Raw genomic sequence first — 26,316 nt, 5'->3', positions numbered from 1 at the left:
CTTGGCTCTTTGTTGGAAGTTGTGGTAGGAGCCTTATGAGAGAGGAAATGATTAAAGTAATAGTACATGGAAGATTATTAGAGGAAGTACGAGAAACTGTGTTAAAACATTTCTACATTAAAAAAATGTCCCTGTATTTTCTTTTTTTAAAAAACGATTTGAAATTTTATAGTGCATGTGATATTTGTGAATATATGTCTTCCAGGTGCATTGGATCGTTGTGTGATGGGAATAACAGCAGTAGAGATACTAAATGCTTGTGATGAAGCAGTTCCTGCCGCAGTGGATTCACTTAGTCATCCAGCAGTCAATCTAAAACAAGCTATGACAAGACGTAGTCTTGCTGCTCTTAAAAATATGGCCCATCATAAGCTACAGACCCTTGCAACTAACCTCTTGGCTTCTGAGGCATCTGACAAAGTAAGTTGTGTATATAATCTCATGTGTGTTGTCTTCATTTTACTTTATTTGATAATATAGCTTTGGCATGTCTTAGGGAATATTTTTGGGAGAAGACACTGGTGTAAAATAAGCTTCTGATTTTTATTTAGGTTTAGCCAACATAGTTTTAGAGCAATTTCAAGTATTTGGCATTTCGAAAAAGTAAATTCTTATTAGCATTAAAAATATTTGGAAATGATTCCTACTGAATAAGTGACTTCAGTTTTTGAAATTAGAGGAAATGTTTTTTATGTAGTCTGTCTTTCTGACTTTCTGACAGTCTCCTATTGAAAAATTGAGCATTAGCTAATATCTCCAGGAGAAAATATAATAATTTAGGTATACAATTAAGATGTTTGTAATTGTGGCTTATCAGTTGTTTTAAAAGCAGGTTCTGATTTTAGTAAAGTAAGGCCTTTATAAGGATCGAAGAAGATATTTGAGACTGTATCCTGGAGTTGCATAAGTGCTGGCATTTTTCTTTGAGACCCAAGTTCAGTCACACATTCCTTACTGGCACTTAAAATGAAGACAGGAGTTAATTCTTCAGTTAACAGAAGAGTATCCTACTAAAAGAAGAACAAATAATTTTAATTCATTAATTGCTTACTTGTCTTTAGTTTTGTAGGTTCTAGCCACTATTTGGTTTGTGGTATTTGTGTTCATGGTATTATTAGAATTAGTTTGTCTCCGGCAATGGATAAATGAAACAGAGAGACAATCCCAATGGTTCATCAGAGTCACTACTTAAAATTTCTAGTTCCATCTAAGTATTCATTAAAATTGTTAATAGCTAACATAAATACTTTTATTTTTCTTCTCTCTTATCTCTGATTCCTATTTTTAAAATGGTTTAACATATGAATAAATAGTGAAGAGATTGAAATGCTCATCTACAAACATGAAAACCTGCCCATGAATTAGCGAGTGCTGATGACATAAGAAATACTATAAGCAGCTCCAATGACCCATGCCCTGCAGTAATTGGCAGTAATATTTGAGCATTCTGTTTTTTTCCGAAGATATAAATGTTTTATTGGCTTTGTTATACTGTACGTTTCATAGATTAGAATTGTGAAATCCTTCTGTGCTTTTTTCATGCTTTCAGTCCCATGCTGTAAAGTTTGAATAGAAATCACAGCCTAAATGCATTTGCCATAACTGTGCAGTTTCGAGATCACGTATACGTCCTTAGGAATTCAGTGTTCATAGCACACGTTATCTGACTTTTTATGTAATTTTAATTTTGAGCAGATCTATAAAACCATATGTTCAAGGGCAAGCATGTATATTATGTAATTTCCAAAAATATTCTTTCGTTGTTATTGTTGGTATCCTCTAGAAATAAAAATTTGGAAAAATAATTATTTAACTGGAAAATAAGAAAAATAAGTGGTATGCTAACATTTATGAATGGCTTTTGTAAGTGGTCATGGTCCATTATGTGATTTTTATAATCTTGTTTGTCCCTGTTTTAATAGCACATTTTATAGTGCAATTAGTGATAAAAGCACCAGATATCAGAGACACTACACTTATGTATTGTAAAATATATTGCTCGTGAACCTCCTCAGGCTTGTAGCAGTGGTAATTGTTGCCTGGCCTACAAGGAAAACAATTACAGAAGGGGGGAAAGGCTGAGGAAGCTGAGGCTGCAGGAGGATAATCACTTTATGAAAAATGTATGTTGGCCGCACCATTAGGGATTTCTCTATTTTCTCACGTTGAATGTGAGGCTCCTTCTGAGGGGAATTTTGAAAGAGCTGTCCTCTAGATGGTTTTCTAACCTTAGGAGAAATAAAACCCACCCAAAGTTAAAAATAATAATAATGATAATGAGAACCTCTCAGTGCAGGGCTTACTCTAGGATATTGGAACTAATTTTTTTCATGGGTCTCAATAGAAAGTAAAGTCTCTATGGGAATACTCTGCAGCAGTATTGTGCTTTGTCCTTTTGAGATAGTGTTAGCAATTAGGCTATTTAGAAGTAACAGCTATTTTATAGTGCTAATTATGTTTTTTATGCCATACACAGCTTTCCAAACAAAGATGGGGGATTTGCTGTCCTATAATGTTTTTTCTTTCACTAGAGGATCAAGAGGATATTAAGTAGAATTATCCTTTATTACTGCATTGAATCTTTACAAGAAGTGTGAATTCGAGCCCCTGTGTATTTCTCTTAGGACGTGTGTTTTATTTTCCCTTTTATTATAATAACTTATGTACTTACCTAATTCTCCCCACTGAAATTTAGTCTTCTTGCAGGCAGGGATTATGGCTTATTTATCTCCGTGTTTTCCCCATGACATCCAGTAGCAGCTGTGTCATAAATATGCGTTGAATTGGGTGACGCATAACAGAAAGTGTTGCTAGCTTCTGACTCAGCCTCTTTACCCGTCTCTTCTCCAGTCCCTCACAGTTGATTATCTTGACTTGACAATCGGATTTGTCCCAGTTCATGAGTATGAGACGTAGAGCATGTATTAATAACTTTTGCCCCCTCTATTCGGTTTTGCTTTCTCTTCTTTGGTTCTGGTGAGCAAGGTTGTCCAGGCATAACTCCTTCTCTTTCTTCGCCATCTCTGTCTTGTCAGCGTTCCAACACATCCTGGAGTAACCTCAAATATATCCTCTCTTTTACTTCTGTTCCTCGTGGTTCTGGACCAGGGTTGCTCAATCTCAGCACTCTGTTGGCATCTGGGGCTGGACAGTTCTTTGTTGTGGGGAGCTGTCCTGCGTATTGTAGAATGCTGAGAAGCATTTTCCCTCTACATGCTAGTAGCACCCCTCCTCCCCAATTGCGACAGTCAAAAATGTTTTCAGACATTGCCAAATGCCCCCCCATCTTGGAAGGAGGTGCAAATTGCCTCTGGTTTAAAACCACTGCTTTGGAGAAAAAAGGTGGAGAAACGGTAGAGATCTTATGTCTTATATCCTATTTTTCTTCCTCTCCACGCGTGCTTCTTCAATCCCTCTCTTCTCTGAGGATAGTGAAGCCTTATCCTCTCTGTCCTCTGAGGCATAATTAGCTCTTGCATTCTTTTTGTGTTTATACCTTCATGTTCAGAGCTTTCCTAAAACATTTCTCTTAGTATGGGGTATTTCTTTTTTCCTTACTGGATTTTGAGCTTTTTGAGGACAGAATGTGAGTTTCTCATCTTTTTATTTCCAGTGTTTAATGTCGTATGTAAAGCATAGTAAGTACCCAAGAAATTTAGTGTGAAGTTAATTTGGAGGTGTAGGTTGGAGTTATATCATGTGATCCACTTGAATGCAAAGTCGAGGACTTAACTCAGTGGGTAGCAACACAATATTCAATACTCTTAAAAGGAGGTTTTTGTTTAAGAACTGTTTTGCCAGGTCTGACATTTGTGTGCAGGATGCTTATAAAAATTTATGTGGGAAATGAATTGCGATTCTACTGGGATGATATAGTGAGAAGTAATGGGGACAGGAATAGGATTCAGCAGTGGAAAAACAGACAAGGGATGGCTTGTAAGCTGTTGTGTAGGTTGAATAAATAAGACTTCACAAATGAGCTAGAGTAGAGTGGAGACATATGAGATGAGTTCTGAGATCCAAGCCTTGTTGAAGGGAAAATGGTAGAGCCATTGAGAGCAATGAACAGCTCCTGGAATAGGCTTTGCAGCTGATCGTAACAGGAGACGTGTGCCTCTTCTCTGTGGTGCTGGGGGTGGGGTGCGTGCCTCCAAGAAAGAAGTAACGTGATGGCGAGATAGAGTAGGGATGGGATTTTTCCCCCCATTAAATAAATACTGGAGTACAGAGCTCGAATTGGACTGCAGTTCACATTCTGGGATGCCAGCTATCATTAGATTATTCCAGATATGCAGTCTTCCGTAATTCTCACTGCAAATAAATGAGTTAGTTATTATCGTCCTCAGATTTGCAAATGATGAACCTAAAAGACAGTTGGTTAGAGTAGGGATTAGCAAACTTTTTCTGTAAAAGGCCAGATAGTGAAAGTGTAGGGATCGTGGACTATACAGCCTGTGTCACAGTGATTCAACTCTGCCATTACAGTGTGAAAGCATAGACAACATGTAAAAGGATGTGTGTGACTGGCTTCCAATAAAACTTTATTTACAAAAATAAAGTTTGGGCTGGATTTGGCTCCTGGGTCATGGTTTGCTGACCCCTGCATCAGAAGAAGGCATTATTAATATCAAGGTTGTGGGTACAGTTCCCCCAGGGAATAGCCTGTGCTTCATTTTTACAATGCAGTGCAAAGGAGTGGTTAAGAGCCCAAGTTCTCATGAAAGGCATATCTGTGTACATCTCTGTAACTTGCTGCCTGTGGGTGACATTGGCAAGTAACTTCCATTGGTCTAGATCACATACATATAATTGAAAATAAATCTTTGTAAAGGAAGCAAAAGCCAACAGTTAATCGGAGAAGTGAAATAACATTAAGACTTGAGGAAGACCGAAGAGTGTTTGGAGTTAGTAACTGAGAAAGTCATTGGTGATCATTAAGAGAGCTGCTTTGGTTGAGTTAGTTGGGTCAGAACTCAGGGTGTGATGAGCTAGGAATAAGTAAGGGATGAAGTAGAGGTAGAGAGTATGGAAGAAGTTTGCCACAGACATTGGTTCTTAATAAGGAGATCTTAGGGGATGACTTGGGCCAATGGGGTTCAATGGAGTTTTACTAGTGAAGCTATGAAGCTCTTACTGCCATGACGTTAATTTCTTAGGCCAAGTGTGAGTAATTTTCTATTCGGCACCTTTACATCTTGGGCATTGTTGCAGCAATCAGAGTCACCCTATTTATATTGAAAAATCACCAGGTTGAAGCAATTGAAAATGACCAGGATGATTTATCTTTTACCTTACATTTCTCTTTCTGTTGCCTAATTAGTCAAAACCTGAAAATATGAATGGGCTGTATTTGCAAAGGTCAGTAGCTTTGTATTCTGTGTAACTAGGTGAGAAAAAGGAATTTAGAAGTCAAACATAACCTACTGAGAACATGCTCTGTGTTTTTTGCTTGCAAAATTCACTTTGTAAAAAAATTTTATACTGATCGAATTGACTTTATGATTCGTTGTGAAAAGGGCATTGTAAGATACAGACAGAGACAAGCCAAATGACGTTACATACAGAATACTGGGCCTTGTCTGAGAAACTCTTTTTGGCCTTAGAAAAATTCTTATGATATGTATGACCTTTGAAGAATCAATTAAACTTGCTTAACATTCTACTTTAATGAATTTTAATAGAAAATATGAATATGTTGATTGTATATTTCTGTTGTATTTCTAAGTATGTATAAATTCAGTTTTTGCTTGTCTTAAATGGTTATTGTGATAAAATTTTATTAATTGTCTAGTCTTTAATAAAGTTAGGAAGCCTTAGCTAAGCTGTCCAGTCTTAAGAAAACAAAAAAATAAATGTCTGTGACTTTAGGAGGAGAATAAACTTTTATTGAGTGCCCGTCTTTGTGACAGGTGATTCCCTTCAATGGAGGATAATAATTAGAAACCACATCTGGATGCTGCATGTACTCATTGTCCCTGGGATGACGTTACGACCAGGCCCTCTAGTAGACAGAGCTTGATAATATATGTATGTTTATGTACATATACACAAACGCATTCATCCTCAAGTGTTTATCTTCCTAAATATATTAAATATCATGAGTTAACAACGTTACCGCCAATTCTAACCAAACACCGCAGTACGTGTTCTAGCCTCCCCTCCTGGTGTAACTGTAATTGTGGGAAACCTCACTCCTAATATTTTCATTGTGATTATTTATTTGCTCAGTCACCCCTTTATGTGAACAATTTTCTTCCCACTCCAGACTTTTTTGGGTGTGCCAACCAAAAGCTTGCTTCCTACAAAGGGAAAAAGTCTTCATTTCTTTTTGATTTAAAAAATTTTCTTCTTTCCACCTTCTGCATCTTTGAAGGCATTTTTGCTTGTGTTTTTTCACTCGAGTTTCTTTCAGTTTAGGCTTCATTGCTAAAATGATGTTTTCTTTTATTTCTAATTCGTGCTTGAGTTCAGTCATTTCACTACTATTTTTCTAATTCTCATTTATGTTGTTCTTTTATGTTGAGTATCATTTAAAAAATGTTCTTTAGCTTGTTTTGAAATAGTACATCATTTTGAACTGCCTTTGAGCATGTCTGTTTTTTTCCTTGCTCTGACTTGCTTTTCAGTTAGAATTTGACCTTGATACTTTTTGTTGCTCACTATAAAATGATTTTTCCTGGACTTTTTGAATGATTAATTCAGATAGCTTTTTTAACTTAACAGAGCTTTCTTTTCTGTTGTTCCATGTGGTGCAAAAATATGGCGGCTTGCTTTCTAGTATTTCCTGGTACTGTTCTTCTTCCTGTTTTTTTGGAATTACCTGTCAATTTCGATTACATTTTTAGCAGTTTCTCCTTATTGGAGGAAGCTTTTTCTAGAAGAGAGCCACGATGCATCAGTGTTGCAAATGCACTGGAACTTCTTTGTGCCAGCCCCTTCTGACCATTTTACTGTGGGCCCTTGTGGTCGCTCGCCATTGAGGGGAGTAAAACCCCTCCCAGGTTCAGCTACTGTTTTCAGATTGACCCTTTTTTTTCTGATAAATATCAGTTAGTTATTTTGGGGTTTTCCTGTTAGATCTGTCAGATACTTCACTACTTCCTTTTTGCTTCGTACAGAGATACCTGATACTAGGTTTTCCCATCAGCTGGAATTTTGGAATTTGTGGACGTACTTTGTCACCTGGTTTTGTTGGAAATGTTCTCAAGGAGTTTGGTTATGCTCTCTAGTTGCTCTGTCTCTTTTTATGTGGGGATTTGGAAAAATCCAGTAACTGCTGCCATTGCTGCCGTAATCTTCCTAGAATTCCTTTAAGTCTCTATATTCTTAATGTTAAGTGTAAAATTCAGTGAAATGAATTAGTTAAGGAGAAATAGTATTAAGCATTCATTTTTTATTAATTTTGTATTATTTGAACTAGATGAAGCACATCTGTGAATATATATTTTTTCTCTTTTTGGATCACACTGGTAAGATACCAGTGTGGGTTTGAATTTAAAGGACATGCACTTTCTGTTCATGTGAAAAGACCTTTAACCTAGTGGCAGGTGACAGATTGCCTGGAGTCTGTCAGTCTGGGTTGGAATGCTCTTCATTTTATTACCCCACCTGCTGCCTTTACCCCACAGTCCCGTGACTTAGTGGTTAGTGAGAGTGACCTAAATTGTCTAGTGAGCAATCAGTGACTTTTTTGTTTTTTGCCACTACTTCCCTCTCTATTGTCTCTAGAATGAAAATTTAGAATTTAATGAGAGGCTTTCAGTAAAGAGATTCCTTAAGGACCAATCTTTAAAAGTTTTTTTGAAACCATAAATGTAAATTAAAAGATTTAAAGTAATCGATTAGGCACAGGTATATAAGTGAGGTAATGTGATCAATTTCTGAACATACATTATTACATTAGTTTTTGTTATCATAAACACAAGTAAATACAAGGCAGTTCATGAAGTCACTCTGGCCTTTCTCCCGCCTCCCTCCCATTAATGACGAATAAATTAGTCATTCATTCCCATCTCTGTAAAAATGGTTCTCATTCCTTTAGAATAGTTATGTCCTAATTCTGTTGTTCCCTTATCCTTTTTCATATTTGCCTTACTTCCAGAATACCCTCCCACACATAGGAAAGCATACTCTATGTAGGTTGTGAGTGCACGTGCTCCTGTTGTGTGCACGCACATACGCATCATGTGTGGGTATTTCATAAGAGTTGAGGCAAATGCTTTGAACATTTCCAACTCAGTAACTTTCTGTCAACTCTTTCTCCAGTTTGAGTGAAATGAGTTTCAGTTTACTGTGAATACAATACTGATTATTCCAATAAGGAATAAAATTAAACTCTCAAACTAACTACTTACTTAATTCATATTTACTAATTTTTTTGGTGATTACAAGGTTTTTGGTTCTCTTCTCTTTTTAAGGATCCTTGAGTTAGACATGATCGTGATTTACCGCACTCACAACCTACATAGAGTATTTGATGTAATAATGTACATCATTACATCAAATAATGACGTACACAAGGGAACCCCTCTTCCTGAAACTTAACAAACCCCATGGCTCTAATGCCTTATTGGTCCAACGCCTTGATCATAATAGGTGTTTAATGGATTTATAAATGGAATTCATATTCTATATTAAATATAATTCTGAACCAAGAAAAAGCAGTCTTGTTCTAAGATGGTTTTAAATTCAGAAAAGTTTTGTTTTCCTTTGGAAATGCATTAACACACCACACTACCCGACGAGAAATTTAGATTGTCGTGCAGTGTATGTGAGATACAGCAAAGGAGAAATTTCTTTCGCCATCGCACACGATAAATCAAATGGCGGACTGCTGAGAGAATGGGAACACTGGACAGACTTAACCCAAGACCTTCTCAGCAGCCAGATCTGTCTAGCCCTCGTGTATGATGCTTTAACTCTTATTTGGGAATGTGAAGGTATTGTGAAACAAATTTGATAGGAGTATAAAGATCTGTGGCTAAATAGTAATACGTTAGTACTTTGGGTAAGAAATAATTTCTTCCATTCTAATGTGCTTGAAAAATATGCTCTTTATTAGATCACATAAAAGATTTTCAAACTTCTTGACTTTTATAGCCTCTGTTAGAAAATAATTGAATCAGTCTAGTTCAGTAAACATTTATTGACTACTAGGAACTGTGTTAGACCCTGGAGAGCCAAAATGAATAAGACATGATATTTACCCTCAGAAAATATAACAAATAAATACAACGCAATGCAATGCAGTAAGTGAGATGGCTGAGAAATGCAGAATGTATTGCAGAAACCTGGCCTAGCCTGAGGCGATCAGAACTGGCTTCTTGGAGGAGGAGACATTAAAGAATGAGTAGAATATAGTCAGGTGATGGTGGAGATGGGTTGCAGTGTGTTCTGGGAGGAGTGGGTGGCAGAGCAAAGAAGGACATGGAAAATACCATGGTGTCCAGTATTGCTGGAGTAGCAGCTGGGAAGAGACAGGGAGTGGTGGGCAAAGAGGCTAGTTCATGTGTACCATGTGAGGGTGCTTAAACTTGATCTTTTATCTCAGTGGCTTTCAATCTTTAAAAACATTAACCTTAGAACCTTTCCCTCAACAAGAATTTTCCGTGAAAGCCAGTATGTACAACAGACTCAAGGGAATATAGAGAAGATTTTAAATTCAAGAATTGTTTATGAGTGATATTCAGCTGGACTTAGCGGTGAATTAGGTACATCTGGTTAGGAAGGTTGACTCCTGGGACTGGGTGACTAGCTCTTCCCGCCATCTGAGGTAGGAACAGGTTTTGTGGAGGATAATGAGTTGCTTTGTATATCAAGAGGGAGGGAAGTTTGCGTGGTGATGGATACACAGATCGAGGAATCTCCAGTGGACACCCAGTACTTCAAACCATGGCAGTGGATGAGGTGGTTCAGAGATAGCAAATGGGCTGAGATGGATTCTTGGGATACCAGCCTTAGGGAGAAGAAGAAGGAACGATTCTGAGGACTGGTATGAGGAGTTTGAGGAGAGCCAGGAGAATGTGATGATGAGCAATGAAGGAACTGGGAGTGTCAAGAAGGGTAGAGAGTCATCACTTGTGTCAAATGCATAGATGTTGAGTATTAGGGGGAATGAAAGGTGTTTGTCAATGATGTAATTAGTATCCTTTTTCAGAACAGTTTTCCCAGGACCTTGGGGGCAGGCAGGAGCTAAATTGTGGTGGGTGAGGGAGTGAATGGGAAGTGCGGAAATACAAATAGCAAATGTAGAATACTTCTGAAAAGTTCGTATGAGAAGAGAAGGAGAAAGAATAGCTGGAAGGAAATGAAGTTTTGGAGACAGGTGAGAGAGAACTTGTGGATTAAGGATAAAGAACCAGCAGAGAGAGGGAGGCTCAAGATCTGGATAGGGAGGAGATAAGTGACGAAGCTAGGGGTTGAGAAAGTGGCAGGTTTCAAAGGCAAAGGGAAGGCAGTTGGCTTTGACCTGGAAAAGGAAAATTTTATTTTCTGAAAATAAAGAGAAAGAAGACAGGCTGTCGAGGTGGGTATATGTTATTGTGGGGAATGGATGGGAATTGTAGAGAGAACATTTCTAAAGTCTTCACATTTCTCTGAGACGTTAGAGGTCAGATGGTCAGTGCGGAGGGCGGGAGCAAGCGCGTGAGCGAGAGAGGGGACTCATGAGAGTGGTCGAGGCTGCGGGATGCGCGGGGCAGCTGACCAAGCACAAGGAAAAGGATTGGCTGTGAATTTACAAGCGCAGCAGACTGTAATTAGCCATAGAAAACAGAATAGGAAAAAAATAAAAGGTAAATTGTTTCACTGTTCCAGAATTGCAGTTTTGTAATTCAGAGGTCAAAAGGCACTAAAGGTACTTGGAACAGATTGATAGGATCGACCATGGGTTCCTGACTCGTTAGGGAAGGAACGGGAAGAGGTATGAAACTGATAGTCTTTGAAAAAATCGTGGGATCCAGGGACTGAATGCCTGTTTGATTGTGGTTTCCAAACTGCTGGAAATTGAAATCACCCGAGGATCTTTAAAAACGACTGGTGCCTGGCTTCCACTCACGGGCTTTCTGATTTAATTGGAATGGGCGCAGCCCGCGTATTGGGAGTTTTTTAAGAGCTCCCCAGGCGATTCCGATGGGCAGCAGTTTGGGAATCATGGCTCTAAAAGGTCGATGAGCGAGTATGGTGGACGATCCGGAACTGTAGAAGGTCGCGGTCAGTTTTGAGACTTTAACTTCCAAGATTTCTGAGATGAGGACGGCGTCCGGTGAGCATGGCTTGGGCACCGTGGCACTGAAGTTGACTGTACTGGAGACAGCCAAGGAGTTGTGACGGCGACTATGGCCCTAAGTCTTCGGTGGTGCAAAAGGCCCTGCAGCCCACCGTCCCAGTATTTCCTGCTTTCCACGGGGCAGAGGACACTGTGACACAAGCGCAGGCTGGTTTGGGAGCAGGGATTGAGAATATGATTTAACAGTAGGACTCATACATGCCTTATTGTTCTTTTTAGAAAATAAGAGTTGAAAATATTGTCGATGCAAATAAAAATCCCCAAAATAAATGATGAAACTAGTGGAAATTTCTAATTTAAAAGCGAGAATAGCAGCAATTGAAAACCAGCCCTTATGATGCACTGATAACGAAACATTCCTTTTATTGGAAATTCATATGTTCATTTGCAGTAGAATATTTGTAGCATTATTTTGCATTTCATGATAGTGTGACATCTAAATAGAATACTGAAAGTCAAGAAAACTGTAGTCATGTGCTAACTTAAAATTATAAGTAGCAAAATACAGAAATAGCACCTGTGACATAATTAGCACATGTAACCTTGGTAACGCAGCTTTTATTATGAAACAACCCTGTATTTAACATTGGCATTTGCTCTCCGACTATGAATACTTTTATTTATGTCCATAAGAAGCCCCTTGCCCATCCAGGGCTGCAGACCATGAGCTGAAAATCACTGATCTATATGGACGGTGAATGATGGATGGCAAACAAGGCTATGAGCCAGTGACAATGATTTTGAGGCTTAAAAAATTTTCAAATATGAAACTCATAAGATGATTTATGTGACATGGTATTGCAGGCCCTACAATTAACCTTGGATGGAAATATATTAATCAGTCAGTCATCTCAGAGGCAGTTTATTGCATTGTCCGAGGCTAGGAAATATGTTTGGTTTGCAGTGGTTTGGCTAGAATTCTGTACAGTGCTCTCGGTAGCCTGGGACAGGCAGAGTGTGTCCAGAGACCTTTCGTCAGTGTGTCCCACACATCTCTCTCTCTTTGGTTTGTATAAAGACATCTTTTTTTTCTTAATCACAGCCACACCTCAACCACAATCACACCTAACATCAGTCAGTCTTGATGAAAGCGATATTTTCTTGGGAGTGGATGGGCGTAAAGGAAGAGGTAGGAAAAAAAAAAGGCAAAGACAAGAGGAGGGGATTTATCAGCATAAATCAGGATTTTAGTTTTTCACAGTGTTATGTGTCTTGCTTTCTCAGTCTGCTTCATCTATATTCCAGTAAATGCAGCACTTGCTGTTTGCTGGGCCAGGAGTGCCCTTGTCTTCCCCACTTTACCCAGCTGACTCCCACTCATCTCATGTGCTGAGTTCTGTGACCACTGTCTCTGCAAAGGCTCCCTGATTTTTCAGGTAATGCCGCCAAGCCTCGTAGAGTCAGTTGTATCTTCTCTGACTTTCTGGCACTGGTTTACGTTTCTGTGCCGGTACTTATCCTCCTGTACTGATATGTGGAAGCAAGGAGATAACTTTGTTTATGTATCTATTTCTCTGTATCAGGATTTCTTAACTTCAGCACTGTTGGTATTTTGGGCTGGATAATTCTTTGTTCTTGTGGCTGTCCTGTGCATTGTAGCATGTTGGTAGCATCCCAGGCCTCTACCCACTAGATGTCATTAGTGCTCCCTCCCAGTCGTGACTAACAAAGATGTCTCCAGACCTTGCCAGATGTCCTTTGGGGCTGGGGGTAAAGGTTGGCCCTGGCTGAGAACCATGGCTCTCTGTCATACTAAAAGTTTCTCGAAGGGCCATCCTGTATTCCTTGTTCTTCCCAGGGACCAGCACCAGTGCTCATTGAATCGCTGTGGATGACTCAACCTTTGAGGGTCCCTCATCTCCCCACCACCCACTTTGACAATCTCTGCAGAACTAATGCTGAGAATTTCTTAATATCTAGAGAATTAAGTGTCAGGCAGATCCAGGAGGACCCTGACTTCCTCCTATGTGACCTCGCGGGACCAAATGACTTCCTTCTTAGCTTCCATTTGTTTTTTAGCTTTAAAGTAGAGGTAATGAATGACGTGTTTGAAAACATTTATCACAATAGATATTCAACACGTGCTAGTTTAATACTCTTGATCGATTCGTTCATTCGTTCAGCTCATACTGAGGGCGCACTGTAAGCTAGGCCCCAAGGTGGAACAGTCAGAGAGTGCATCAGTCACACCCGCAGCCTGCATGCCCTGGCCGTGGGGAGTTCCTGCTCTGACGTGGGAGACGAGCCTTCGGTTCACGTGGGGAGCTTTCTGCTGCTTAGGTGTGAACTAAGCGAGAGGGTGCCCGAAGGAGACGAACTGACCCGAAGAGTTGTTGGGAAGGCTTTTCTGAAGAGCCACTTGCATAAGTGCTTGACGTTAGGGAGAAAAGTGGGGAAGAACGTCCCGGGCAAAGGGAACAGTATGGGCAGATGTGGAGGGGATGGTGAATGGGCATAGTGAGGAGTGGGCCGGAGCTGGCAGATGGGAAACGAGGGTCAAAAACAGGTTACTCGAGTGTGAGTATTTCTGAAATTAGCGATTTCTTGACAGTGACCCAGGGTAGATTAGAGCAATTTTCTCCTTTTCATTTTGTCATTATTTGTCTTACCCTTTTTCTTCCTAAGTTGGCTTCTGAGGGTCTCACCTCATTTCCATTCATTCACAGCGTGTAAAGGGTTTTGGCATGCCCAGGAGCATATGTTATAATAGGAGCGCTTTTTTTTTGTTCTGTTTTTTAGTTCATCCCTTTAGTTGGTTTAAACTATTTTCTCTTGTGTCTTTAATGCATTCATGAGATAAAATGAGCTGGGTTTTATTATCTCTTTTTTACCAGAGAAAGGATTACTGCTTGTGTTATCTGTTAGCTGTTTACATCTCCCTGAAGTAGGTCTTCTTTTCTTTCTTTGGAAGAGAGAAGAATTGATGCTAGGCAAGTTACCTGATTCATATAAAGGTCTGTCTAATGGAGGAGTGGGGATGCCCTAGCCCCCAGGGCTCTTGGTCTCATTACTTAGGTAACTTGGCCCTTTGGGAAGAGCTGCAAGTCAATCTCTTTTGTGCTCCTGTGTGGAAACCTAATATATTAATCTTCTAATCTCTTAAAATATTAATACCATTTGGATATTATTATTCAGACATTATTATTAAGTCATGGCCTGTAGAAATAGCTTTAGAAGACTCTTTATAAAAGACATAATCTAAGTATTTATACTTAATACTTATAATTTATATTTCATTTATGTCATGTGAAATGTATTAGTATCAAACCTTAAAACCTCTCCATAGGTTAACTCTTTTTTTATCCTTATTAATATACTTTTAATGAAAATACATAAAGCGAAATAACATCAATCCTAATGAGCATATTGTCATTCATGCCTAATTATAAAATCTCATCCTATCCAAAATTAAGTACTTAAGATAAGTAAGTTATCTAATTCCAAATTAAATAGATTATCTGAGAAAGACCTCTTTGTATTCATCTAACCATTGGTGTTGAGTAACAGCAACACAACAGCAGAGGGCGCCAAATATCCATTTCATTCTCACACATTCTATTGGCGGTTTTTGTGTCCCTCTACGCTCTCCCCGCTCTTTTTCTCTTCTTCCCTCCTTCTTTTTCTTCCTTTTCCCTAGTACTTAAAATCATTAACATTAAAATCATATTTTTAATAGTAGATGGTGAGATTTTCTCTTAGCTAATTTTAGAATATTTTAATAGTACATTAAGACGTCAGAGTGCTTTTATTCATTGAACCTTTTGCATTTAACATTATGCATCAGCATTTCAGAAGTTCTTATAAAGATCTTTATTCAGTAAAGTATCCTACCCATAATCAAGAGTAAAATTGTTTTTTATTGATTTTTCCTACCAAAATATTCTTAGGGATTAAACCAGCTCTTTGTGTCATATTTGCAAATTAATAGTTATTTAAACCATGCATTATAAATATGACACCTACATAATTATTTTGTAAAATGTATTAATATTTGTCAAATACATTTTTTTTGTAGTCTATTTTAGGATTCAGTATTGATTTTAGAAGCATGTGTGTGTATGTGCATGTGTGTGTTAGGTATGTAATATTTCCTAGTCTTAGTATTCTTGATTTTTGGTTTCAGAGCAGATTTAGATTTTTAAAAAATCAACCACTCTTTTGCTTTACACTTTAGCATCAAAATCAGCTGATGTTTAACGCTCATTGACATAAATCAACTCCGTGTTTAGGTAGAAATCTGAACCATTTGATGTTATAGTTACAGATCAGACTTAATGCTCTTTCTGGAAAAATAATACATTATTTTACTAGGTAGTTTTAAAAATAGTCTCAAAAGCTATAATGTTAAAAAACGAGTTAGAAATAAGTAAGCTTTAAAATCGGGACCATTGATGTAAATGGTGCAAGAGTAAATTGTTGCCAATGTTTTGAATTTCTCTAAGGCATTGGATAAAATGAAATACACTTAGAATATCATTATAACATTGGTTTTAGGGAAAAGATCTATCAGGTATTTCAGCAGATGTGATTTAACCTTGCATATGTTCAAATACATAATAATGATAAATGTTATGACAAGATGCATTAACATTTTTCTCCTCTGCAAATTGTAAGTTATTTTTTGTTGTTGCTGGGGGCTGCTGTTTATGGTGTGTGTGTATGTGTGTGTATGTGCTAAAAAACTACCCATGCTTGAATAAGGAATAATCTCATGATTGTCATTCTGTCATTTGCCTTGGGTTTTCACTTGAGACAGTTTTACCTGCTACTTTTAATGTGATTGCCACAGGTCCACTTTTAGTGATGAGCGAGCAATCCAATAATTTTTTCCTATTGCATTTCTGTAATATTTCAAATCAAGTTCTTTATTTAGTATTTGAAATGGCTAAATCTGTATTTTTTTCCCATACAGAAAATATAAAGTTATAATAGGCTTAGTACTTAGAACGAAAATGTCAGATATATGTCTTACTAGCTTTTTAAGTAAGTGTGTGTATATGTATGTATTTTGCATTTGCTGTTGAGTTTCACTAGCAAATTTGAGAACATTTCATTTATATATACCTTATGATTTAGCTTTCCATGTTGGCCTTTTTTTCCAGAAAGTTTTTAAATTATTGCCTTAAGTACAGAGTCTTTATTTTCTCACAAGCATCTTGCACGTAATAGGCACTTTACAAATATTTGTTGAATTGAATTTAATCTTCCTCCATGATAATGTAAAAGTGAGTTTGTGAGCACACATTTCAGATATTGTTAATAAAGATGGCAGAGCAAGCTTACTAATGTTCCTGTTAAAGAATCCCCAGGATCAGGTAGCCTATATTACAGCATATATTTGAAATCATTAGGAATATAAGGTGATTTGAATGAGTTAGTTTGCTCTAGACATGTCTATCTTATGATTAAGCTAAGAGCCCCTAGGAGTTTGATAGATGTTTTTGTTCATTTTCCTTTAGCTAATCTTAGTGTAACACATTAGAATATTAAACATGTCGGTGATCAACTCTGCCATCTCTGTGCATTTAGCTAAAATCTTACCCTCACAACTTTGCTAGAAATCTATATTTTGTCATAATAAGTCTTTATTTGTTAAGTAAGGAAAATCCATTGTCAGGCATTATTAACAAGTCATATGCAGGACTTGGTAAAGTCAGAAATTATAGTTCATCCCAGAACTGGAGATGAGTCATTTTCTCTCCCTTCACTTCAGTCTCCCTCTATTCTCTTCTCAACTGCTTTTATTGTTGTGTTCGTTCTTTCTCCCCCTCACCCTCCCCCTCCTCCTCTTCCTCCTCCTCACCCCTCTCCTCCATTTTCTGACTGTGGATTGTTATTAGTACAGTTTTTGCGATAGTCAGCAGGTCGTGAGAGGTTGTGATAAGCGGAGTCCCACACAATCACAGTCAGATATCTTGACACTAGACCCTAGATAACTTTTCAGTTGTCCAGGCACATGGGCCGTCTGCTGGTACACCCCTCGACAGAGGCGGACACCTGGGCAGACCTGGGAGTGCCGAGAGGGGCACGGGCGTGGTCGGCATCACAGGAGAGAGCTTAAAGGTCGACCTCGTGTCGTCGCTCTTGCCTTCTTTTTCTGCAGGCCACTCTTGCTGCGTCAATAATTTTTTTGACCATACATGTTTGATTTTATTTTCTTTGGTAAAAGTGGTCTCTCCTTCTCCTAAAATAACTTTACAGATCTTTACTGGAAAAACCATATCTACTAAAGTACTCTGGTGGGCTCTGTTTAAATCTAATATTGTTATTACTTATCCCCTCATACTTAGTGTCACATCTGCCTACCTAATATTGATATGATATTTTACCTTTTGCTGTGGCGTCGCCAACCCTAATGCGTGGTATAATGCCTGGGCCATAGCAACAGCTTAGTATGTGGCGGCTATAATAATTTTCATATCAGTATTAGATGTAACATAGTTATTGTAAGTATAGAATTTTATGTATCATTCAGTCAAATTAGCGTCAGTAGGTACAAACCACAAAGTATAGTATCTGACATTACGCATTCAGTGTTTGAAAAAGTAAATACAAGGCACAGCACCGTGAGAAATAAAAGGGTGACGTACACGTTCTTCAGTCCATCCCATCTTGGACGTTTCAGCACTATCGTGTACTTTTATCTTTTATCATCTGGATGGCTTCTGTTTCCTCCCAGTTCATAGTCATGACTCTCATATTGCTTCTTTTCAGCCAACATTGCTGGTGATAAAATTTTATAATTTTAATTTATAAAATTAAATTTGATCATGTTATTCCCCTCATTAAAGTCTGTGGACACAGTAGTTCTCGAACTTTTCTGCATGAAGTCACTGGCTAATCTTTAGGCAGGTGCTGGGCATTCTCAGAGGTGCCGATTCGGGTCTGCTGTCAGGCCCAGGCACCTTGATGATTCCGAGAGAAGCACTGCTTTAGTGGCTCCCGAGACTGCAAGGTACAGTTTGTCCATCCAGAGGCCTTGGTGCAGACCGTCTGCTCTCACAGCCATCCGTTGCCTTCTTCCTCTTGGTCACCTGTGGTTTCGTCAACATCCATCCTGTGATGTTTCCTGCCTTTATCCCTTTTCACATCCTGCCATCTTTCTGCCAGGAGCATCCTTTCATGGCTCAAGTTGCCCCTTCTGTGAGGATCTCCCTGGTCACCCAAGGTGGACGTGATATTGTATTCCTTATCTGACCTTAGGATCTCTCTATATTTATAGCACCGTTCACACCACATTATAGTAATTTCTTTATATGTTACTATTTAACGGTTAGTTTTGAGTTCGATGGCTAGAAAAAACATTTATCTTTGTATCCCCAGTATCTTGTAAACATAGGTGAATGTGGAATGAATGAATTAAATCCAGGAATGAAATTCAGAAAGCGTTGACTTTTTTTATTTCATATTTTATGGAGTGTAAATTTATCTATTACCTACATACCTTAGGTTCTTTAGCTATAGAAATAGCATTTATTTTCTACCTTCCTTTACATATCATTCATTCATTTCAGAGCAGAGATTTACACAAAAGAGGCAGAATTTAGTGGTAATTCTGAAAATAATTTTTGGAAGAGCAGCCACTTGATAGACTTCTTGAAGGATGGGTAGAAGTATGACCTGAGTGACAGTAGGGAGACTGAGAAAGGAGCATCATCCTGGCACCGGCGTCAGCTATGCAAAGGTGCAAATGCCTGGAACTACAGCGTTCTGGAAAGTACAAGTAGTTGAATTTGGTTGCAGTAGAAGAGTTAGTGTTTGTGGTTAGAGATGAATTTGGAGGAGTCGGCAGCATTATATTTGGGAGGATGTTTTATGTTTTGCAAAGATTTTATCTTTGAGTTATAAAATGCAGTTGAAGCTTCTTAAACTAGAAAGAAATATGGATGGGAGAAGTGAGACAGAAAAGAGACCAATTAAGGGAATTTTATTGTAATTTTACGACAGAAGAGTTGGTTAACAATTTAAAATAGTTTCATAAAGAGTTTTTATAATGTTCCTTGTTCATCCTGCCAAGTACTCTTACAAGATGAGTAAGAGACAGTACCCGTACAGTGCAGGAAAATGTATATATGTAAACTTACTAATTATATAAATATAACCAAGACATACAAATCCATTATATATAGTGGATATAAAATGTAATGGGAGCTGGATTCACTGTGGACTAACTTTCATTGCGAGAATTAGGGTCTTGATGGAAGAGAAGAGACTGGAGTAAGGCAAAGAAGAATATTTTAGGCAAAGGAGTCAATAAAAGGGCTAATGAGTCGGGGACCACTGTTGTGGTGCCAGAGCTTGTTCGTTAAAGCTAGAAAAGTACTTGGTATCAATCCATAATGCGCTTTGACTGTTACACTGAAGGATTTTGCATTTTATCCTAGAACTTTACTTTCTAATTATAATATATATATTATTTCTGACTTTTTAATATATATTTTATTTCTAATATATATTATAAAATATATATTATTTCTGACTTTTTAATATATATTTTATTTCTTTTTAGGATAGGGTTCTAGAAATAAATATACTGGATCAAACTGGATCTCACGATATTTTGCCAGATTACTCTGTCGAAAGGCTGCTATTTAAAGTCACGCCTGCAGTGTGTGGCTTTGACTTTCATTATACTCCAGGCTCAGTATTTTTTAGTGTACACTATTCGCTAGTTTTGTAAATCGTATCTTATGATTATTTTAACTGTTATTCCTTGCCAACTAGTTTGAGCACGTTTTTTCCCTCCATTTATAGAGTATTTATGTTTCTTTCATTATGAATCGTCCTTGACCTTTGTATTATTTTCCCCTTTGATTTGGGCATTCATATTTTTCTTATCGATTTTAAGAAATAGTTATATAGATTATAACTCATCAGTCCTTTTTCTAGCACACTTTATTCCTATTTCTTACGAGCCTTATAATACTTTCATAGTAGTTAATTTTAAATTTAAGTATGTTTGGAAAGTCTCTTCTCACCTTGAGATCAGATATATTCACCTATATATTGATTTAGTTTTTAATAATTTTGTATTTTCCATTTCTCTTAATAACCCACCATAATGGCAATTTCTTGGTAGAGGAGTGACATGACTAGATTTATGCTTCAGAAAGAAGTCTTGAGGCTCCATGGAGGTTGGATGGGAGTAAAGAGAGACTAGGGACAGTGAAACATGTGGACGAGAAAAGATGCAGGTCCGCATGTGGGGAGAGTGACAATGGGGACAGAACGGAAGAGGAGCGATTCTCCACTGACGGTATGAGAGGTACAGCAGGTTTAGTGGGAAGGTGGAGATTAGGACGCCTGACATACGAGGTACTGTAGGACGTCCACATATAAGCAGGAGGAAATATAGGATTGAAACTCCTTCAGGAGGCTGTCTGGCTGATGATGGAAATTAGGTGCCACCTACATATCGGTGGTAACTTCTGTGGGAAGAAGAATGAGTTTTCAGGGCAGCTGACCAAGAAGGGTGGTCAGAATCAGAAGTTTCATCAGGAAATTGTTCTCTGGGAAACTGGGAGAGGTGGCTTTTTTTCTTTTTATTTATACTTCTCTCAGTGAAAACAATGTCAGCTACTGTAAACAGATTAAGAAGGAGAGGGTCTGAAAAGTTTTCTTTGGATTAGTGTACTACTTTCCATAAATTTGGCTAAAAGGGGCAGTATAGGGGAGAAAGAAATATTTACAGGATAGGGCATGTTCAAAATACAGCACATTTTGTAGAATCTAAGTAGACTGGAACATGTTCTCTGTGGAGAGAAAAGTTTCTGAACAGGGAGAGATGGAGGAAAGGAGAAAAAGGGATTCGTGCAGCGACATTAAAAGTGTGAGAGGCTGTGATAAATGCATTATTCTTTCAGTGCAGCAGTAGTTCATGCTCACAGAATGAATTTGCATATAAGGCATCGAAACAAATTTTAATCTTTTCTCTAAGTAAAAGAACTCCCAGCTTCAATAATAAACTTTTATTTTCTTGTTTCTTAAAAATGAATCAATGCTTTTATAATTATTTCAGCATAAAGTTCTGATCACATAAGTTCATATCTTTTACATGCTGCCGAAGAACAGTTAGTGAGTTACTTTTAATGATATAGGTACTTAAAAGGACAGCTTAGTAAATGTTTGAATTCTGGTGACTGTTGTTCCTTAACGAATATATGAAATTAAACACTTTTCATTATAACCATCTTTTAAAAATATTTATTGCAGGGAAATTTACCTAAATATTCTCATAACTCCCTGATGGTTCAAGCAATAAAGACAAACCTAACAGACCCAGACATACACGTGCTTTTCTTTGATGTGGAAGCGTTGATTATTCAACTCCTGACCGAAGAAGCCTCTAGGCCGAACACTGCGCTTATTTCCCCAGAGAATTTGCAAAAAGCATCTGGCAAGTCAGACAAAGGGGGCTCTTTTCTAACTGGAAAACGAGCAGCAGTTCTCTTCCAGCAAGTGAAGGAAACTATCAAAGAGAATATAAAGGAGCATCTCCTTGACGACGAAGAGGAGGATGAGGAGACAATGAGGCAGAGGAGGGAAGAAAGTGATCCCGAATATCGAGCCAGCAAATCTAAGCCATTGACCCTATTAGAATATAATTTAACCATGGACACTGCAAAACTGTTCATGTCCTGTCTCCATGCCTGGGGTTTGAATGAAGTTCTGGATGAAGTTTGTCTCGATCGCCTTGGAATGCTGAAACCCCATTGCCCAGTATCGTTTGGTCTCTTGTCAAGAGGAGGTCATATGTCTCTGATGCTCCCTGGTTATAATCGGGCTGCTTGTAAACTGTCACATGAGAAAGCAGAAGTAGGAAGGAAGCTGCCAGCGACCGAGGGAGTAGGAAAGGGCACCTATGGAGTGTCCCGAGCTGTCACCACACAGCATCTCCTGTCTGTCATCTCTCTGGCAAATACCTTAATGAGTATGACAAATGCAACTTTTATTGGTGATCATATGAAGAAGGGCCCTACCAGGTGTGACCATGATAGTTTGATTTTATTCTTATGTTTCAAAAAACCAAACCTGTTTTATTTTTGTCACTGTTTATTACCTTTTTTATCTTACCCACTTGAGCATTTTTGTGTCATCTCAGTGTTTCCCCTTTAAAATTTTAAAGCACAGTATGTATGATATAAAATGTAAAATTATATAGTTTTATTGATACTCATATATAATGACTAGCTATTTAAAAAAAGAATTTGGAATGAGGAAGTTACAGTTCAGCTGTAATAAATGAATTATAGACTAGCACTTCAGTAAATATAATCTTTGAATTGTAGCTACTTAAAGTTTGCACTAGTATTTAATTTAAAATGTATATTTGGTTAAAATGCTTCTTTTCGTTGTGATTCATGTAATGAATAGTATGTGTCGAGTGATTGGTTTCAGAATTTTGTGAGAAACGTAGTCAGAATTTTTCAATGGGAGAAGAGAAAATTTTTCTAACTGCACGAGAGTGCTATTTTAACATTTCTAGAATACTTAACCTGAATTGCTATTTCCTATTTTCCAGAAATCATGAGGACTGTTTTTTAAACTGTGGTTTTATTATACTTTAGTGAGAGTTGACCATGTTAAGATTTTTTTTTTTTAATCTAACAAATACTTAAGCAGCATATGCCTTGTGTCTGGCTCTGTTATAAGCACTTCACAGAATACTATCTCAGTAACGCCCTTAACCCTATAAGGTAGGTACTTTTATTATATTTTATTACGGATAAGAAAACTGAAACATGGAGAGGTTAAGTAGCTTGTCCAAGGTCACACAAATAGTAAGTGATAGAGCCAGAATTCAAAATGAGACAGTCTGCTTCCAAAGTCCAAGATTTCTTAATGCCTTGTTACCTTTCTTTCATATTTTAGGGCTGAATTTTTTAAAACTCAATGTATTGGCCCATAAATTCATTTGGACTGATGATAGGAGATGGGCTGAAATCTTAGCATTCTAATACTGAGCAGTGAAGGACTGATTATGATATTTATCTGTCAGTGGTAGTACATTAAAGTGTTCATAAGTATTTCTTGAAATAATATAAAGCATGAGTTGTAGATGTGAAACTTTTACTTGCTATTTGCTAATAATTTACTATATTAAAATTTGAAATGGAAATGTTAATAGGTATAAAACAAACAAAAAACTCTTGTCTTTTTGGAACAGTAAATTGAAAGTGTTCTCTCTTTTTTTTTTTCAATTCATTTGGAACTAGAAAGTTTAATATTTTAAATGAAAATACGAATGTATGTATACATGTATTTCTTCTTCTTTTTAAAGGCCACCTAGACCAAGCACCCCAGACCTTTCTAAGGCACGGGGTTCTCCTCCAACTTCCAGAAATATTGTGCAAGGACAGATTAAACAAGGTAAAATTAAATCTCATTAAGTAATTGACATGACATTTCAGCTCTAGAAACTGAGGAGGCTCAGCTAATGTATAATTATAACATTTTGTTTGTCTCAGATTGTTATAAGAGAGAAAAGTTGTTATATTCCAGATGTAAATACAGATAATTAAGATGTCAGTTAAAAATAAATCAGATTTATTTAGAAATTGATAAATGAGCATATTTCACATAATTTTGTTGTACTGTCTTTGGCCTGATTTTTATGCATTAGAGGCACCTTAACTTGACAACACTAGTGTCTTAATTGTGTTTAAAAGTTATACCTATCGTTTAACTACATTTAGAAATGTTTAAATTCCTATTTCCATACTCTAGCTGTTCTGCCATTTGCCAATAGTTCATGTGTTGTAATCCACAAGTGGAAATCTTGTCTTTTTATTTAAATCATATATGCTTTAATTTGTCTATAGCTTTGTTTTTCATTAGGGGATAAGAGAGAAGAAAGGTTGAGTGTTTCTTCCTTCATTATCTTTTATACTCAGTTTAAGGCTGATAAATGAGCTCACTAGAGTTGGCAAGCAGTCACTTCCGCTTGGAGAGCTTTCCTCCCAGCCGAGGGTGAATGCTGACTCCCCCAGAATGTGGTGGAAGTGAAGGAGTAAGCAAGAGACGAGGTGACGAGGTGACGAGGATTCTGCTTGTAAACTATGACGTTTTAGGATGTTCTTTTTCCCTTGGGTTTTTATTTTAAGGTTTAAAATTACATAATTCTCAACCTCTTTAGGTTTTAAAGAGTCAATGGGTAGGTTAGGTAAAAAATAGGCCTCCAACTTCATAGCTGCAATTTTGCCCTTCCTTAGGACTAGCACTTTTCTCTCTTAGCTGATAATTTGGTATTTACTTTAATATCCTTAAATAGTATGGTTGATTTTCAGTTATAGGTGCTGTACTACTGGCTTCTCATTATGGAGGATAAGCTCCCAGTCTCTTGAACACTCATTCCAACGCTTTCATTCTAACTCCACGTGGTCACCCCTCTCTTTTCTTTGTCTTTGCATTAAATTTATATAATCATGTTATAATAGTTTATATTAAATTATATAAACGCTTTATAATAGTTTTGGTTAGATAACTTTTTATACTTGTGTATATATGAAATATACATACAGAAAAGTTCACAAAACACTTATGTAGGTCAGTGATTTTTACAAGCTGAACCCCCTCGTAACTGCCCTTGGACAGGGAATGGAACGTTGGCCGCACGCCAGAGCCTCCTGCAGTGTTCTCTCCCGTCATCACACCTTCCCCTTCCAAAGGCAACTGTCTTGACTTTTAGGAAATCACTTCTTTTCTTTCCTTCATAGTTGCATCTCCTGAGTTGAAATCCCTAAACACTATAGCTTAGTTTTGTCTATGTTTTGAATTTTATATGAATTCAGTCAGTCATGGAGTATGTGTACATTATAAGCATTTCTGTTGTGTATGTAACTGAAAGTGGAATTTCTGCATGTTTATCTTTAGCTTTGGCAGATAATGAGAGGGACGAATATACATACATCTACCAAAATGGCTGAAGGGCAATGATGGAAAGTATTGTGTTGGCTAGGATATGGAGGTGTAAGAACGCTTATGCACAGCTGGTAAGATATCCTAGCCAACACCTAATATTTTCCATATTTTTCACTTGAGCCATTTTGGTATGTGTGTCTCTCATATATTTAATTTGCATTCATTAATTTCTATTGAGATTGAATACCTTTTTGTATTTTTAGTACCCATTTCAATATTTTCTTTGAACTGCCTCTTCAATTCTTGTGTGTTTCTCTTAGGTTGTCTTTCAAAAAATTGATTTGTAAGGATTGATCTAGGACTATCCTCGATATGAGCCCTTTGATATATGTATTGCAAATATTTATTTGCCTTTCATTCCTTGAAATTCTGCATTTCTTAATTCCAATGGAGTCTAATATATCTATCTTTTAATTTGATTTAAATTTTTGTGTTTAAGAAGTTATTCTGATATCTCTACCGTGATATCTTGACGATTTTCTTCTGTTTTCTTTTAGAAGCTTTGTTTTACTTTTCTCATTTAGATCTACAATCCCCCTAGAAGTTACTTTTGTGTGTAAACAGGGATCCTGTTTTGCTTTTTTTCCTTTATACGATACCAAATTGGCCTAGCATGATTTATTAAAGAGGTGATTCTTTCCCCCACTGCTTTGCATTTCCATCTTTGTCATAAATAAACTGTCCTTATATATGTTTCTGGGCTGCTGGAGTCCATTGATTTGCGTATCCTTGTGCCTTAACTACTGTAGCTATGTAATAAGACGTGGTGTTCAGAAGATCAGGCCTTCCCAACTTATTCATAAGGAGTGTCTTAGATATTCTTGTCCCTTTGAATTTCTCAGTTGTCAGTTTAGAACCAGTTTCTCAATTGTCACAAAAACCTATTGTGATTTCAACTGCAATTTAACTATCATAACTCTTAAATAGTTTCCTGTTTAAATATCTGATATATATTTTGTTATGTTTATTCCTAGATATGGATTTTTAAAATATTCTTGCAATTTGTATTACATTTTTTCATTTTCTGTACCCCTGGTATAGAAATGCAGTTGATTTTGGTATATTGGCCTCGTATTGAGCAGTCTCACTAAATTCGTCTATTAATTGTA

General features: G+C 37.3%; 1 protein-coding gene across 5 annotated transcripts in view; it reads left to right on the top strand.

Annotated features, from left to right (window-relative positions):
- The window catches only part of WDR7 (WD repeat domain 7), a 293,007-nt gene that overhangs the window by 67,838 nt on the left and 198,853 nt on the right, over positions 1 to 26,316 (top strand). For all 5 annotated transcript variants that reach the window (XM_023531156.1, XM_011361110.2, XM_011361108.2 and 2 more), the window contains 3 exons: positions 206 to 420; positions 21,500 to 22,269; positions 23,568 to 23,656. In XM_023531156.1, the coding sequence (XP_023386924.1) occupies positions 206 to 420; positions 21,500 to 22,269; positions 23,568 to 23,656 (1,074 nt within the window). The remainder of the gene's footprint in view (positions 1 to 205; positions 421 to 21,499; positions 22,270 to 23,567; positions 23,657 to 26,316) is intronic.

This window comes from Pteropus vampyrus, unplaced genomic scaffold (genome assembly GCF_000151845.1).
Source record: "Pteropus vampyrus isolate Shadow unplaced genomic scaffold, Pvam_2.0 Scaffold62, whole genome shotgun sequence".
Classification (NCBI taxonomy): domain Eukaryota; kingdom Metazoa; phylum Chordata; class Mammalia; order Chiroptera; family Pteropodidae; genus Pteropus; species Pteropus vampyrus.
This window is presented reverse-complemented; position numbering and strand designations above follow the sequence as displayed.